Raw genomic sequence first — 13,921 nt, forward strand, 5'->3', positions numbered from 1 at the left:
GACATAAAGTAGAAGTACAAAGAGGGGAATAAAAATAGAGGCTGCGAGAGAACGCAAGGGGTTAAAGTTCTGACCACTGTCTGCATATATAAAATTATATCACCTTATCAGAAAAGTTTAGGCTCAAAAGAAAAGCCTTGGTTTAAAATACGTTTTAGGTTTATTAAATCTTTAGGCTGAAGATTACAGCAAGTGTTTTGTCTTTGGTGAGTAGCTTTTTGTCTCACTTTATTTACTTGGTATTGGGTATTTGTCAATGTCATTTCATATCTGCAGAAAATTCATACGTTCTATGGAAGTATGTATGTGTGTGAGTGTGCTGAAGGTCACATGACTGTTTCATCCTATTTGGTGGAGCAGCTTGACTTTTTTTCCCTTGCTTTTGGTGATGGTTGTGAGTGCAGAAGTTGATTGACAGATGCATGCCAGAAACCCCCATTCTCCTTTTCAAAGACTACATATGATGGATTGCGATCTTTCAGCTCAGCAGGACACAGGGACCATGCAAGCTGTAATTGGTCAGGTATGGAGTCAGCCATTTCTCAACTCCCCTTTTATTTTTTTTTTCCACAAGGGTCTAACCATATGATTCACATAATTCATATTTACAGTACCATCTTTCTATCTGTATCTTCAGCTACCAGCAAGTGTAGTACTGAAAGTAAGAAAGGCAAAAGAACCACAATAATGTGGCCAGGGAATCACTAGTTAAACCTAAAATACCATGCTTTTCTTCCAATAAATCCGGTTTATAATTTAGTCTGAGCTTTGCCAAATCAATCTATTTATTAATATGCTGTTGTATTTTGTTTAAATGTGCTGAAGTAGAAGAACTGAGGAGTGAAAGTGTTATGTTTGCTGGGGAGTCGCTTTCTATTTCTAATGCTGTTCATTATTTCTATATTGACTGTTTTCCTCTACTACAGTCTGTGTATTCTTTTTTTTCTTTTTTCTTCTTTTACTCCTAACCCAGATAATGTGTGATTGAGCTTGGTAAATGTAGTAGTCTTTGCTGCTGCAGAGGGGCAGCCTGCAAATTAAACACTGCCACAATCTGAAAGGTCCAGGTGGTCTGCTCGTGCTTCCTAATGCAATCCAGCACAACAGCTTTAATAAACAGCTCTATTTAGTTCTCCCTCCCTGTATCCAGGGAAGTGAACTGGTCTGGGGCTGCTGTGATGAAATGCCAGAAGAATATCTCTCAAAGGCCTCACAAGCTGATTTTTAGAGCTTTTCCGTTTTGTCGTCTTTGTCTTCCAAATGGGTCAGTGAGTCTTTCTGTTTTCTGATTTCTGATAAGTCTGTAGGTTTTATCTGTGTATTTTAACTGTGGTGTTTCGAGCTTTAGTCAGAAGAGAGAAGAATCATTGTCTTTTCATTTGCTTCAAATAATAACCTGAAGTGGGGAAAGAAATTGAATTATTTTGTCCTGATGTACAGAGAGGGCTGTTTTCCTATGAATGCAGCCAGAGTCAGATGAGGGTATCTGTTTTTCTTTTTTGAACAAAATTTTAAGTGCTCAACACTTTCTCATTAACCACTGACTTGTAAATCAGTCTCTGGCAAAGGTTATTTTTTGAACTCTCAAAAGTTTGTGGTTTTTTGCATATGTTTCCAGTGTAGTGAACGCATGCTGCTGAGGTGATGACATAGTATTTGTGTTTCCTATATGTTGATACAATGGTGGAAAAATATGCATCCTACACACTGTTTTCAACTAAATTACGGCAAAGCACAGAAGTCCCTGAAAGCACATGCTTTATTAATACCATCGTACACAGTAATGCATTTCTGGGTGGAAAATGTCAAATATGTAATACCATGTTTACCACAGACTTTTATTGCTTTAAATATTTTAAAAATAGAAGACACATTTTTTATTAAAAATCCCCCGAACATTAGCAGCTATCTATTAGGCTGGCTTATACCTAAAAAGTGGGGCGTATTTCCCAGTATTACATTGTGTGAAAATATATATTTTAAAGTGGGTTAACTACCTTTTTGTATAAACTTGTTCAGTCTTAAAGAAATATATATAATGATTCTAAGGCAGATACAATGGCAATGTTTTGAGCAAGTACACTTGACAGAAAATGTACCTTGAAACTGTGATAAATCTCAAAGATTGTAATATCTATTTAATGTAACTTTTGCTTTGGCATGTAAGAGAGTGTAAGTTAGCTATTTTATGTTTAAAGCTTGCTAGTTCTCAGAAAGTGGTTTCGAGGCTGAAAAGGGTAGGAGCATGTTTTTTTTTTCTATGTGTAACATTCCATATTTCATCAATTAAAAAAAAAAAAAGTTCAGTGAATGTCTGGAAAAATGCTTATATCGTGTGTTAGTGTATTTCATTTCCTAAAAATCAATACCAAGGGCATGGACTTCAAAGAAAAATACATTTAGCTATTTTAAGTGACTAACTTCCGTGGGGGGTTTATGTCAGAATTTACTGATATTTTTATTGTGCAACGTAACGTGTTAGGTTTTGCAAACATTTTTTTTATATCTGGATTTGTGTGTATTTACGTATCATGTTTAAGTGTGCACAACCAAATGTGTTCAAAGAATCCACAAAATTTTCAAGTATGTTTTTGGTTCAATTAATTTTCCAGTGTTTGGTTGTTATTAGCTACATGTGAAGAGAGAACAAAAAGTTTAAAAATACTTTTTTCTGATTAAAAAAAGATGTATTTTCTAGTTGCATAATAAAAGAGTTCATTAAGACTTGGGAAGCATGGAGCAATCAGTATAATTACCACACATTGCTGAAAATAGGAATAGACTTTACAAACTCTAATACTCAGCTGACAAGAGAAAGTTACTATCAAAAGGCAAACCCTGTGCCATAAAATCTTTCTACACTGTAAGTTTATATTTAGTATTGATAAATAATATTGATAAATAATAAAGATTTGCATATTTGCTGTGTGTGTATTTTAGAAGAGACATTAATTTCCCAACACTATTATCTTAGAAAAAGTTCTTAAGAGTCTTTGTTAACTTTCAAACCTCCAAAAGCAAAAACTTAAATAAACGTTTATCATTTCGCCTTTTTATTTCAGAATTGTGTTTTTCTCCAGCAGTAAGAACTAAATTTTGTTTTGACTAGTCTTGTAGATGTAGCTTTAAATTCAATCTTGTTTGCTGCTAATGGAGTGTGAACTTGCCTAATTAAAAATCCAAACTATACATGCATATCTCTGCTCCAACGGAGATTAGAAACACCAGCAGTTACTTGTAGTTCAAACACTAGGCTGTGTATGACATGAAAGTAATAGCAGGAGCATGCTGATTTAAAGGCATTTTCAATACCAAGTACTTGTTCATCATTAAATGCATTTTCCACTTTTTATTATATTCTTGATTTCATCTGTCTCCAAACCAGTGCCCACAGTGGCTCCCACTGGTGAAGGCAATGGTAGGCAGAGTGCTACAGTCCTGACCATTACCTAGCACTGGGTGCTTGTATAACTTCCCTCTGGATTTTTCCTCCCCCAAGCAAGCAATAAAACAGCCAAGTACTCTGAAGAACAGCCTCCTTGCCTAGCATGTCAAGATCTAGAAGCTCATTGCTCATTGTGATTTTGATTCATAACTGGAGTGTTTGGAATGAAACTCCAATCCCTGTCAGCAATAGTCTGTAGCATCCTTCCTTGCACGCTGAACCACAATACCCGTTATTTCTTCAAATGTGTTCTGCTCTTATAGAAACTATTAGCTGGATTTTTATGCCATATTCCTTATATATCCTGAGCCCATCTAAATGAACAAGTAATTAAATGCATCATCTAATTATTCCAATTATGCTGTATTTTCTCTACCTTGTATGCTTTCTACAATCTGTACTGTACCTTTCTCTTATTTTTTTTTTTTCCCATCTTTTTTTTTTTTCCTTTTTTTTTTTCTTTTTTTCCCCAGACCTGAGCTTGTGAGTGACAGGTTAGTTCATCAGCATTACAGCCCTCCTGTTTTTGTCTCATCTCATGCAGACAGGTCACTGTGTCCAATCACCCTTCTGGCTCTGCTATCCCCGGGGGAGCCTGGGCCAGCCTGCCATCTTGATCCACCGGCCTGAGGGCCCAGGCTGGCTGCACATTTCTGTGTTCACTTGTTTTTGCGAATATAGTAAAAGGGGAAGGGGAGGGGGGCAGCTTAAATTAGATCTCTGTAAACTGAGAGAAAGTAAATTAGGTAACATTCTTCTTCAAATAAGCAGGTGTTTGCAGTTATTATTGCCATGTTTGAGTTCTCTTCCCTCACATTAACCATGTTTATTTTCTATATTTCAATGGTATCCTCCATGTGAGCTCATCATCCAGTAAAGGCTATTTATGCAAGGGTAAACATGTGCTCTTTTCCCGTAGAGTTCTGCTCTGAAGCCCAATACTGATCTATTGCTGCAGCCAAGGTGGGTCTTCCTGTCTTGTGTTTTAGTTTGTTGATTTTTTTTTTTTAAGTTGTTTTGTGTTTTTCCCCACAATTAAAGACAATAGAGCAGGGGGATAAATGTTTTGGAGAAGCCATTCACTTCCATAACTCATGGGTCACTTTTCAGAAGTTTGATCTGTTGTCAGTGTTGTTTTGCAATGCAGATCAATATATATCCAGGAGTTTAATTTTTACCAAATGAAGATCAGATTTATGATGTTAATTTGTCTTAAGCAATCTTTAAGTGATTCTTCTTGTTGTAGTAGGGAAGGTCGTTTTCTCTTGGAATACTTGTTTACATCTCTAATCTAATATACAGAAGTGCTTATAATGTATACAAACAGAAAAGAACCATCTTACACATTAGTTTAAGACCCACTTCTATAATACAGCAAGGAATTGTGCCCTCTTGTCTGCAGTTCGGGAAGAATCCTGTTCTTTCTAGCAAGAATTAGACCCATCACTGTAAGTGTGACTACTTGCATAAGTAAGGTCAGACTACTTGTCCCCTTGTCTGCCTACTGTATGTCCAGCACAGACATTGTTGTCCTTTACAGTCACCAGTAGTTGTTTTCTGCAGTTCGAGGCTGTGAGAGAGAGACTTATGGACAGGTACACACTGACTGTTGTTTTCAGTAGTAGAGAGACAATGTAAACAATAAGAATCATGTTTGAAAAACTTCAAAAACATATTTTTTAATATTTATGAATAAGCTGGTACTCTGATAATGAAGCATTCCATCTCTGCAGAAACCCACTGTTTTATACGCTCTCTAGTATACGGTGTCCTTAAGAATTATTATCGTAAGGAGATGCAGGAATGTGGCTGTAATATTTTACTGTATAAATATTTGTTGTAGAGGAGTTTGGATCTCGTTAATTTAATATATGTAAATTCTTTGGTCCTAGGCCTGGATTCCAGCAAAAGAATGCATTTCTCTGTTGACTTTTGGTTTTGCACCAGAAAAGATGGATTTTTACAATTTTCATTCATGCATAAAAACATTTTTCTTGCTTTCACACCAAAATCAGGTTTTAATTGAAATCAGCCCTCTAAAAACTTCTTTAGTCATTTTTTCTTATCAAATTTCTTTATTCTTTTCCGTTCTATGCTACTCTATGGTCTCATGTGTAAGTTTGTGGGTCAGACCAATTAAGAGGTCAAATTTTTAAAAAGCTGTGATTTACACTCTGTGTATATTCACTCTAATTGTAAGAGAAAAATAAAGTATGTCAGATGACCTTTAAATTGCTGGGCAAGTGACACTCGACCAGCAATGTAGATTTTTATCTTTTGGCAATGCATTTACATTCAAGTACCTCCGCTGTGTTTCCTAGATTGTAGACTGATAAACTAAATACCAATCTGGGCCACTTTTGTATGTACAGTACATAGAAGTGACTGTGCTGAGCCTCTTATCTTACGCTGACCTGTAGCTGTAACAAGACTTTTATTTTTCTTCTCTGATCTGAACTGCAACTCAAATGGAAGAAAATAAAAGGACAATCGAAGACAAATTGTATATAGCATTTTCAACACTAGATGAGGAGTTGGCAAAATATTCTTTTTTCCCATGATTTACATCTCTCTGTGGCATTTGCTTATAATGCTGCTTCTTACTCTGAAATTGTACATATGGCAGGAAGAACCTCAGATCAGTCATTTCTGAATATATGTGTTTATCTCTCATTAAAGTTAACAGGACTTAAACACGTGCTTAAAAGTTGGTCAGCAAAACCACTTAAGCCTATATAAGAATTCTGCAGCTGCTAGATCTTCAGGTGCACATACAGTACTGAACTCAGTGGGACTTGGCATGTAAATAACACTGCAGGATCTGGTCCAACTTGCCTATTGAGTACCTGTCATTGCTAATAAATACAACAAGTCTGGTTTAAATGCTAGCTAAATAATTGCTATGCAAATTTTTATAATTAGAATTGACTATTAGGATTAAAGATAGTAATTCAAGGGTCTTAAACATTTCTGTTGTTTGAGGATGTCAGGGCTACAGGTAAATGGACTATAGCTTCAAGGTTTTTGTTTTATCGTTGGCTTTGAAACCTCTGTGATATGTAGGACTGTTTCTTCAAAAGAGAAAGATTAGTTGTTGATATTTGCTGCTGATTCTTTGTTGACTGGTAGTGCTGTTCCATAGGAGAGCTTTATCTAACTGTTAGATCAAAAGAAAATTTTGAAGATCAAGAGACTGTGTTCTAAATTTCTAGCCATTTTTAAAAGTGGTGGTGGGAGAAAGTGGAGAAAAAAAAAGGGATGGGGGTGGGGGATGATGACAGGGGACACAAAAATCTTTATTCCAAGCCATCCGTTCATGGTGAATGATATAAATCAAATTTTCTTAAGCTGTTTAGAATAGATTTTGTACTTACTAATAAGCCTGGCTTTTGGATCTAAGTTATACAATTTGTATATGCCATACTATGTTATAGCAAAACTGGGTCCAACAAAATTTTATGTGTAGTCTTCCTTTTACTCACAAAGGTAATAGCAATTGATGTCTTTAACACTGATGTGTATACTTAAATTTGAGGAAATGTGTTTCAGAGATGAGAGCCTCAGAAACAGCTCTTGCCCTCTGGTGTAGTTGCACAGCTGTCCTGCCCTTTGCTCATGTGAATGGGGAATTACAGGGTAGGACACAGATAGCTGTTCTGGTCAAAACAGATGGGTCTTGTCTTGATGGGCTTTTCTGTACCACCTTACTATAAAAGAAATCAAATAATTTAATAAGCAGTGCTGCAAAATGTAACTTGCAAGAGTTTGGTCCTGTGATATTTCCAGTGAGTGTTACCTAAACTACTTGCCAAATAAGATCTGTTCCCATAGGTAACTCTTTCCATGATGGGACTCTGAACCCACACATGGGGAAGGGCATTGTTAAGAGAAACAGATTCTTAAGCAAAAGGAAAAAAAAAAAAAAAAAGGTTAGAAAGAAACTTCAAGCTACTTCAGTCACTGATTCCATCAAGTAAATTTTATTTTATAAGTTTCTGTCATTTTCAAGGATCTTGGGCTTGTGTGTGTTTAGAAGACACAATCCAGCTGTGTAATGGCACTTCCAAAAAGGAAATATTACAAGGGCAACAGTAAAAGACAAAAGTGGTTTTCTAGTCACCCCCTGCTATGGAAACAAGAGTTCCAGGCAATAGAAAATAACAGAGCATGAGGTTTTTAGTGAAAGTCATGTTAATAGAATTACACAACAGCTGCTGTTAGACATAAGAGATAGTTCTGTATCAGAATGTTGTCCTTTTCACTAAACTGTTTATATCTCTAACTGCTTTTCTACTCACTGAGCCAACTTCTGAAGGTCTAACTCAGCTTTTACTTTGCTCATGTTTCATGTGCAATGAAGCATGGAAGAGTTTTACCAGAATAAAAAGTCTGGGTTGTTTTGTTTGTTTGTTTTTAAATCTGGAAACTTTTTTGGGGGGAGGGAATAAATAAATTAAAAAAAATATATAAATTTGCAATATAGACTAAGACTGAAGCAACAATATTAATAACTAAAACATTTCATATCCTTATTTCAAGCTTATGACTTAAAATAACATTGTCTCCTGTCAATGGCAAACTAGCATCAGCTTCCATTTATTCATAGTATAACACTAAAGGCAGTGATTATTTTTAATTTATAACAAGAGAGAACTGTGCCTCATTGTTACTGAATCCAGCTTTAAAAATAAAAAAGGGCTAAAGATGCAAGTAACTAATAACATTTAAGTCTGGCAGTTCTGGGATACTGTCATGATGGCTATAGCGGTTGGTACTGGAACCAGATGCTGCCAAGTGCTGAATGCTTCCAGGGTCCTGGGTTTCCCACAGGCAGGACTCTTCCAGCAAGACCTGAATGTTTTCAGTCTTTTTGAAGGCAGGATTAGGCCCTGAAGCACACAGACGGAAATTTATTTGATATTTTTTTTCCTGCTCAGACATTGTTCGTAAAGGAAAATTTGAAAGGTTTCCTGTGAAAATTGTTCTGTTTAAACAGAAATAAAGTAAGCGGGAATAAAGGGCAATTAATGCTGCTCTAGGAAACAAACAGCTACTGCAGGATTCCTGGCCATCTCACCTTCCTTTCACTGTGCCCGTCCGTTTCTGTGTACAAAACATGCTTCACATTCTTCAAATGGATTATACAAAGCAGAAGTGATATCTGCAAGCAAGTAGCTCCCAGACTTTTGGCAGAAAGGTTGAAAGTTGTGGCAAATGTAGAAGTGGCTTCTAATGTAGAAGAATAAAGCAGAGAACATCAAACTCGTTTCACTTAGTGTCATTCATGATGATTTATCATTATAGGCAGGGTAAACTGTGATCTCGGAGCTGAAACAATTTTGTCCATTAAGAGGAAAAAAACAACCCCAAAAACCCAGAATGTTTCTGCTTGGTTCTTATATGCTTAGGGTTGCAATATTGAATTCAGAATTGGGGAAGCTTAATCTTGCAGCCAGATTTGACAAGATGCTGGTTGAACAGTAGGCAGAAGTGATGGTTTGTGTGATGTAATGTCCATGGTGGGAAATAAAGAAAGATAAGATTTTCCCAGAAGTCTGGATGCAATATTCTCCAGCTGCTCCAGCTTCTCACCAAAGTAGGCAAGAAAACTTGTGTGTGCAAGTTGGGAAGCCCAGCTCACAAGTTCAAAGCCTGACAGAAGACAAACTGAAGTGCTGTAAAACAGCATGTGAGGGTTTGAAGTGTCTTTGAATGCAGCTATCTGTTTGTTTGTTTTAGTGCTGTTGCTTATTTGAAGGGTGATCATGAAACCATTTAGGCACATCCAAAAGTATCCCCACAGACTTACTGGGAAAGCTCATACAAGCACTGTACTGTGCGTTAGACTATGTGATGCTAAAGGCTTGGATCTCACCTGGCCTCAACAGGATACAGGCACGTACAGCTGAAAAACATAAGCCAGTTCTCCAACTCCACTCAGTTAATCCTGGAGAGTAAGAGTCTGGGGGGTGGGCTGGGTGCAGGCTAAAACCTGGAGGCTGCATCTGAAATCATGGAGGGGTGAGCAATGGACTCATTGGCAGGTGTTTGGAAAATAAGGCCTGGATGGATTTTGAATAGACAAACAACCAAAAAAAACGGCTGAAGACTGGAGTTTCTTCCCCTGAATATGTTTGTTTCTGTTCATTTTTTAAGTTAATGCTGGATTTTTAGCAAGAGGAGAAATTGAGGCTTGCCCTCTAACTAGGGATTTAGAGCAACTGTGTAATGAATTTTAACCTAAGAGGCACTGTGGGTATTCAGCAAACCTTTGTTCTATTCTGCTCATGTCCTTATGCTAGACCCATCACTGTAGTTATTAGATCTCAAAGATTACATTCTTTGATCTAGTGCTTTCTAAATCCTTAAACCACAGTTTATTTATTTAAAAGGTTATATCCGGCATTGGATTGGATTGCAAAGTACCCTTTGACTCTTTCATGAAGGACACAGTAGAAACACATGCTGCCAAAGGAGTATTTCGTTCTGACCATGAAGTACCAGAGCATTTTATTGAATTAAGAACTGCACAAGTATCTGTGCTTTTAATCTGGCCAGTGTGTTGAGAATTCTTTTTACATCACTGCTATCATGATGTCATTCATTTCTGATACAACAGACACTTATTAGGATATGTAGGCGAATTTCAGTTACTCTCTAAATTAAAAAAAAACCTGCTAAGTATCCTTGTATTTCCCTGAGGAAATAAAAGCACACTGAACCTCAAACAGATGTTAAAAATGAGTATGTTCAGGATGTGTTCTTGGGGACTTTTTTTGATGTGGTGCTTACCAGGTTTTGTCACAAGTAGCTCTGTGGAGCTGAACAGAGTTACATTTGGGTAAACATCACCAGCAGCTTTTAAGCTTGTTCCGTCAGATTCAGAAACCCTTACATGAGCAAATTTCCTAGTGTAGTCTACAATGCTTGATTAATTATGGACTGTGTGATATGACTCCCAAGCTAACCAGCAAGAAGGCAGAGCAAGAAAAAAAGGAGGACAGTAAACTTGAGCCCAGTGTGCTCGTGCTCCATCCTGTCTGACATTAATTATACTGTACCCAAATGGCTCTTTTTTTTTTTTTTTTTCCAATCAGTCCTGAAAAGCAAACTGTAAAACTTCTCATGTTATTTCCCTTAATTCTGGAGAAACCAAGACTGAAATTGGCACCTGAAAAGAGAAATCTTATTAAAAATAGCTATTATGGTTTCATTTTTTTTAATGCTTGTGTTTGGTTATTTTTCTTTTTTGAGAAGCTCAGCCCCTGGAGATAGGCGCCTGATTCTACTTTATACTGAGACTTCTTTATACCATCTGGTAGTATAAACCAGCTGTAAAATGGGTGTAAGAGTAATTTATTTATGTGTACTTCAAAGCTCTCTTGTATTTCCAGGAGGGTAGAAAACCACCATAGTGTAAATGGGAATCAGGCCCAAATAGATGGACTGGAATTTCCATTTTTTCAGATGGAAATGAAAAAGAGATAGGGAGAAATCAGACTGGGGAAAAAGAGGAAGGACTAAGCCTTATTTAGCTGCAAATTGGGTTTCATTAACATCCATTCTGAACTGAGAAACAGAGAAGGTGAAAGGGCCAAATCCTGTTTCATTGGCCACATCCATACCTTTGCTAGCAGCAATGAAAGGGAGGGAAGTGAGCATCAGTCAAACCATACTAGTTTGCACCTGACAACACAATCAAAACAAAATAAAGGCTGCTTTCTCAATCAATCAATTGCATTATGGTTTTAAAATGAGTATGCTTAAAACAGAAGACTTAATTGATTTCTCTCTCATTTTTCCCCCTTTTCTTTTATTTTTTCTTTTTTTATTTACCCCATGGGCTTCACTGTTGCTCACTGTGCCCTTTGACAAAGATCTATGTTTCCAGAGCATTATTCAGTTAGTGCACCTGGATTAGTGAAAAAGAAAACAAATAAAATTCATAGGAATTAATGTCAGTTAAATTCCCTCTTTCTATACTTGTCAGATGAATTCTTGAACTCCAAGTCGAAGGGTGAATATAAACAGCAGAGAGAAGAAGCAAAACAAAGAATAATAGTTATGATAATGGGAAACACGCTAAAATTTAGTCAGACATGGGAAAAAATATTAAAATAGCAATTTTGGGGTTGACCCAAGGGTTTTCTTTGAAATGTTGAGAAGCTTTCTACTCCATTTTATTTCATAATCCCTTTTAAACAGCCACATAGGAAGCTTAAGGGATTCTGTGAAAGTTCTGAGATATTTCTCTCTTTGCTTCTCCATTTTGTGAGTCCAAGGGAAAAACATTGGCAGAGCTTGTAGGACCTTCTATGATTGAAGTAGCCCAGTATTTCCTATCTTAAGAACTTTGCTGCTGCTGCTGTTAGTGTTTCCACCTGGTTGGCTACCTCTTCCTGAATATTTTTGAAGACAATTTCAGCTAAAATACTTAGGCGGTTCCTGAGAAGGATAGGGAAATATGGGATAGTTTTGCTCATTTTGAAGCACCCTATATTTAAGAGCAAAACTCTAAATTGGGTGAGAAGTAGGAGCATTGTGTCACAGGTGTCTCTTCTGTGTCCTGTGACAATCCACCCATGTTTGATTATGTTCCAAGCCTTTAAGAAATGTAGTTGGCACATGTTTACTTTGCGACTCTGAACAGCTACATGCCCTAAAGATTCACAAAAAATAAGGTGTGAAAGGAACCTCAGAAAGTCATCTGCACATAGACAGGATAAGCTTATCTGAATCACATCTGACAGGTATTTGTCTAAGTGCTTCCTGAAAAACTCCAGCAGCACTTATTCCACAGTATCATTGTGCTATTAATTGAATTTAACTATTCCTGTCTCAGCGCCTACTATTAGAAAGTTTTGCTTGTGGCAAAAAGAATCTTTCTTGCTCCAAGTTAAGCCTATATCTTTTTCCCTCTTTCAGGGATATCAGAAATAAACTGACCCTCCTCGAAAGCCTAGCTTCTAACTTGGCCTGCCTTGGGAAATGGCAGAGGTGGCACCAGGGACCCTCACTCTTCTATGTACTTAGTGACCACCCTCTGGGGGAGATGGAGGATGAAGAGGTGTGATTCAAATGAAGACAGGACAAGAGCCAAGGAAGATATAGGTATAGATTGAAACAATGAGTGCACGAGTAGTCAACCAGGACTAAACAGTGGTGAGGGATAGAGAGGAAAAGTAGGAACTTGAGGGAAGAGCGGGTCCAAGAGTGGCTGGGAACTGTGAGTGACAGTAGGGAAGAGGACTTGCCCATCTATGGGCAAACTGAGATGAGAGGAGCAATGGAGAGGGGACTGGACCTGGCCAGGAATAAAGACAGAAATAGAAAACCTGTGGGAAGGTTCCCTCCGGAAGTTTCTGCTTGGAAGTTTCTGCTGGCAAATCCCACTGGCAAAGTATCTCAGTTTTCTTATAAAAAATGTGAAGCTGCTTACACCAAATATGAAAAACGCTATTTGTATTGTTGAGCCACATAATTCAAATGAAATATTTGTACAGTCATAATTTGTTTTCCTTGTAAATATGTATAAAAAGGCCCTTTAATTATGTAAACAACTTCATATACCATGGAGATTAAGTTCCTTTAATGTGACTTCCACACCTCCACTTATGTTTCCATAATAGTATTTGACAATATAGATAATATTTTATTATATTTCTTTCTGAATATTTTATTTGTTATATAATGGTTTTTGAATTCCTAGAAATTGCAGAATGTTTATGTATGTATACATACACACAACTACATATCCACACACATATATATATATATATACACACACACAGATGTCTGTATATATATATATATTCTGGGCCAAATTCCAGAAAAGTCTTGTTTTATTTTAAATGTTTGTGTGTGTGTGTGTGCGTTTGATTTGCATAATTTTTAAAGATTAAAAAAAAAAGATAATAGTTAAAGAAAAAGTGACTTTGAATTAAGCACTCAACTGTTCTGCTTACAAACCCCCAAACTGAAACATAGGGACTTTTTTTCTCTTTCTTATATGAATGGTAGAATTAGAGGTTCTAACATAGCTGAATTTTAATTTTGAATGAAAAATTTTCCAGAGATCTTGTCATTACTATTTCCAACAGACAAAACCTATCAACTTTGCCAGTAGTTTTGCTAGAACAGTGATAGACATTTAGATTTTTTGATATATATAGGCACTGGTCTTTGTACAAAGCAGACACATGAAACCCCTACAATAGATGTTAATTGGCTCATAATTCTCCACAGCCTCAATTAGTTATTTACAACATTAAAAATGGAAGCATTGCAAAGCCAAGTGCTTTTCCACTTCAAGTGTCTAATACAGTTCCTTTAGTGCAAAGTAAAAGCTTCAGGTTACTACGGAGAAACAACATTGGATTATCATTTGAACAGATATAATTGCTACTTTCAGCAGTTTGAAGTCACTTTAATTCCTATACTATGCCAATTTTATCTCTGATGGGAGGGGATAATTTT

At 36.7% G+C, this 13,921-nt stretch overlaps 1 protein-coding gene across 1 annotated transcript in view; it reads left to right on the forward strand.

Annotated features, from left to right (window-relative positions):
* Positions 1 to 418: 418 nt before the first annotated feature.
* POU6F2 (POU class 6 homeobox 2) overlaps positions 419 to 13,921 on the forward strand; it is a 315,511-nt gene continuing 302,008 nt past the window's right edge. The window contains exon 1 of the mRNA XM_086468248.1: positions 419 to 523. Coding sequence (XP_086324374.1) covers positions 419 to 523 — 105 coding nt within the window. The remainder of the gene's footprint in view (positions 524 to 13,921) is intronic.

The sequence above is a fragment of the Leptosomus discolor genome, chromosome 7 (assembly GCF_034619465.1).
Source record: "Leptosomus discolor isolate bLepDis1 chromosome 7, bLepDis1.hap2, whole genome shotgun sequence".
NCBI lineage: Eukaryota > Metazoa > Chordata > Aves > Leptosomiformes > Leptosomidae > Leptosomus > Leptosomus discolor.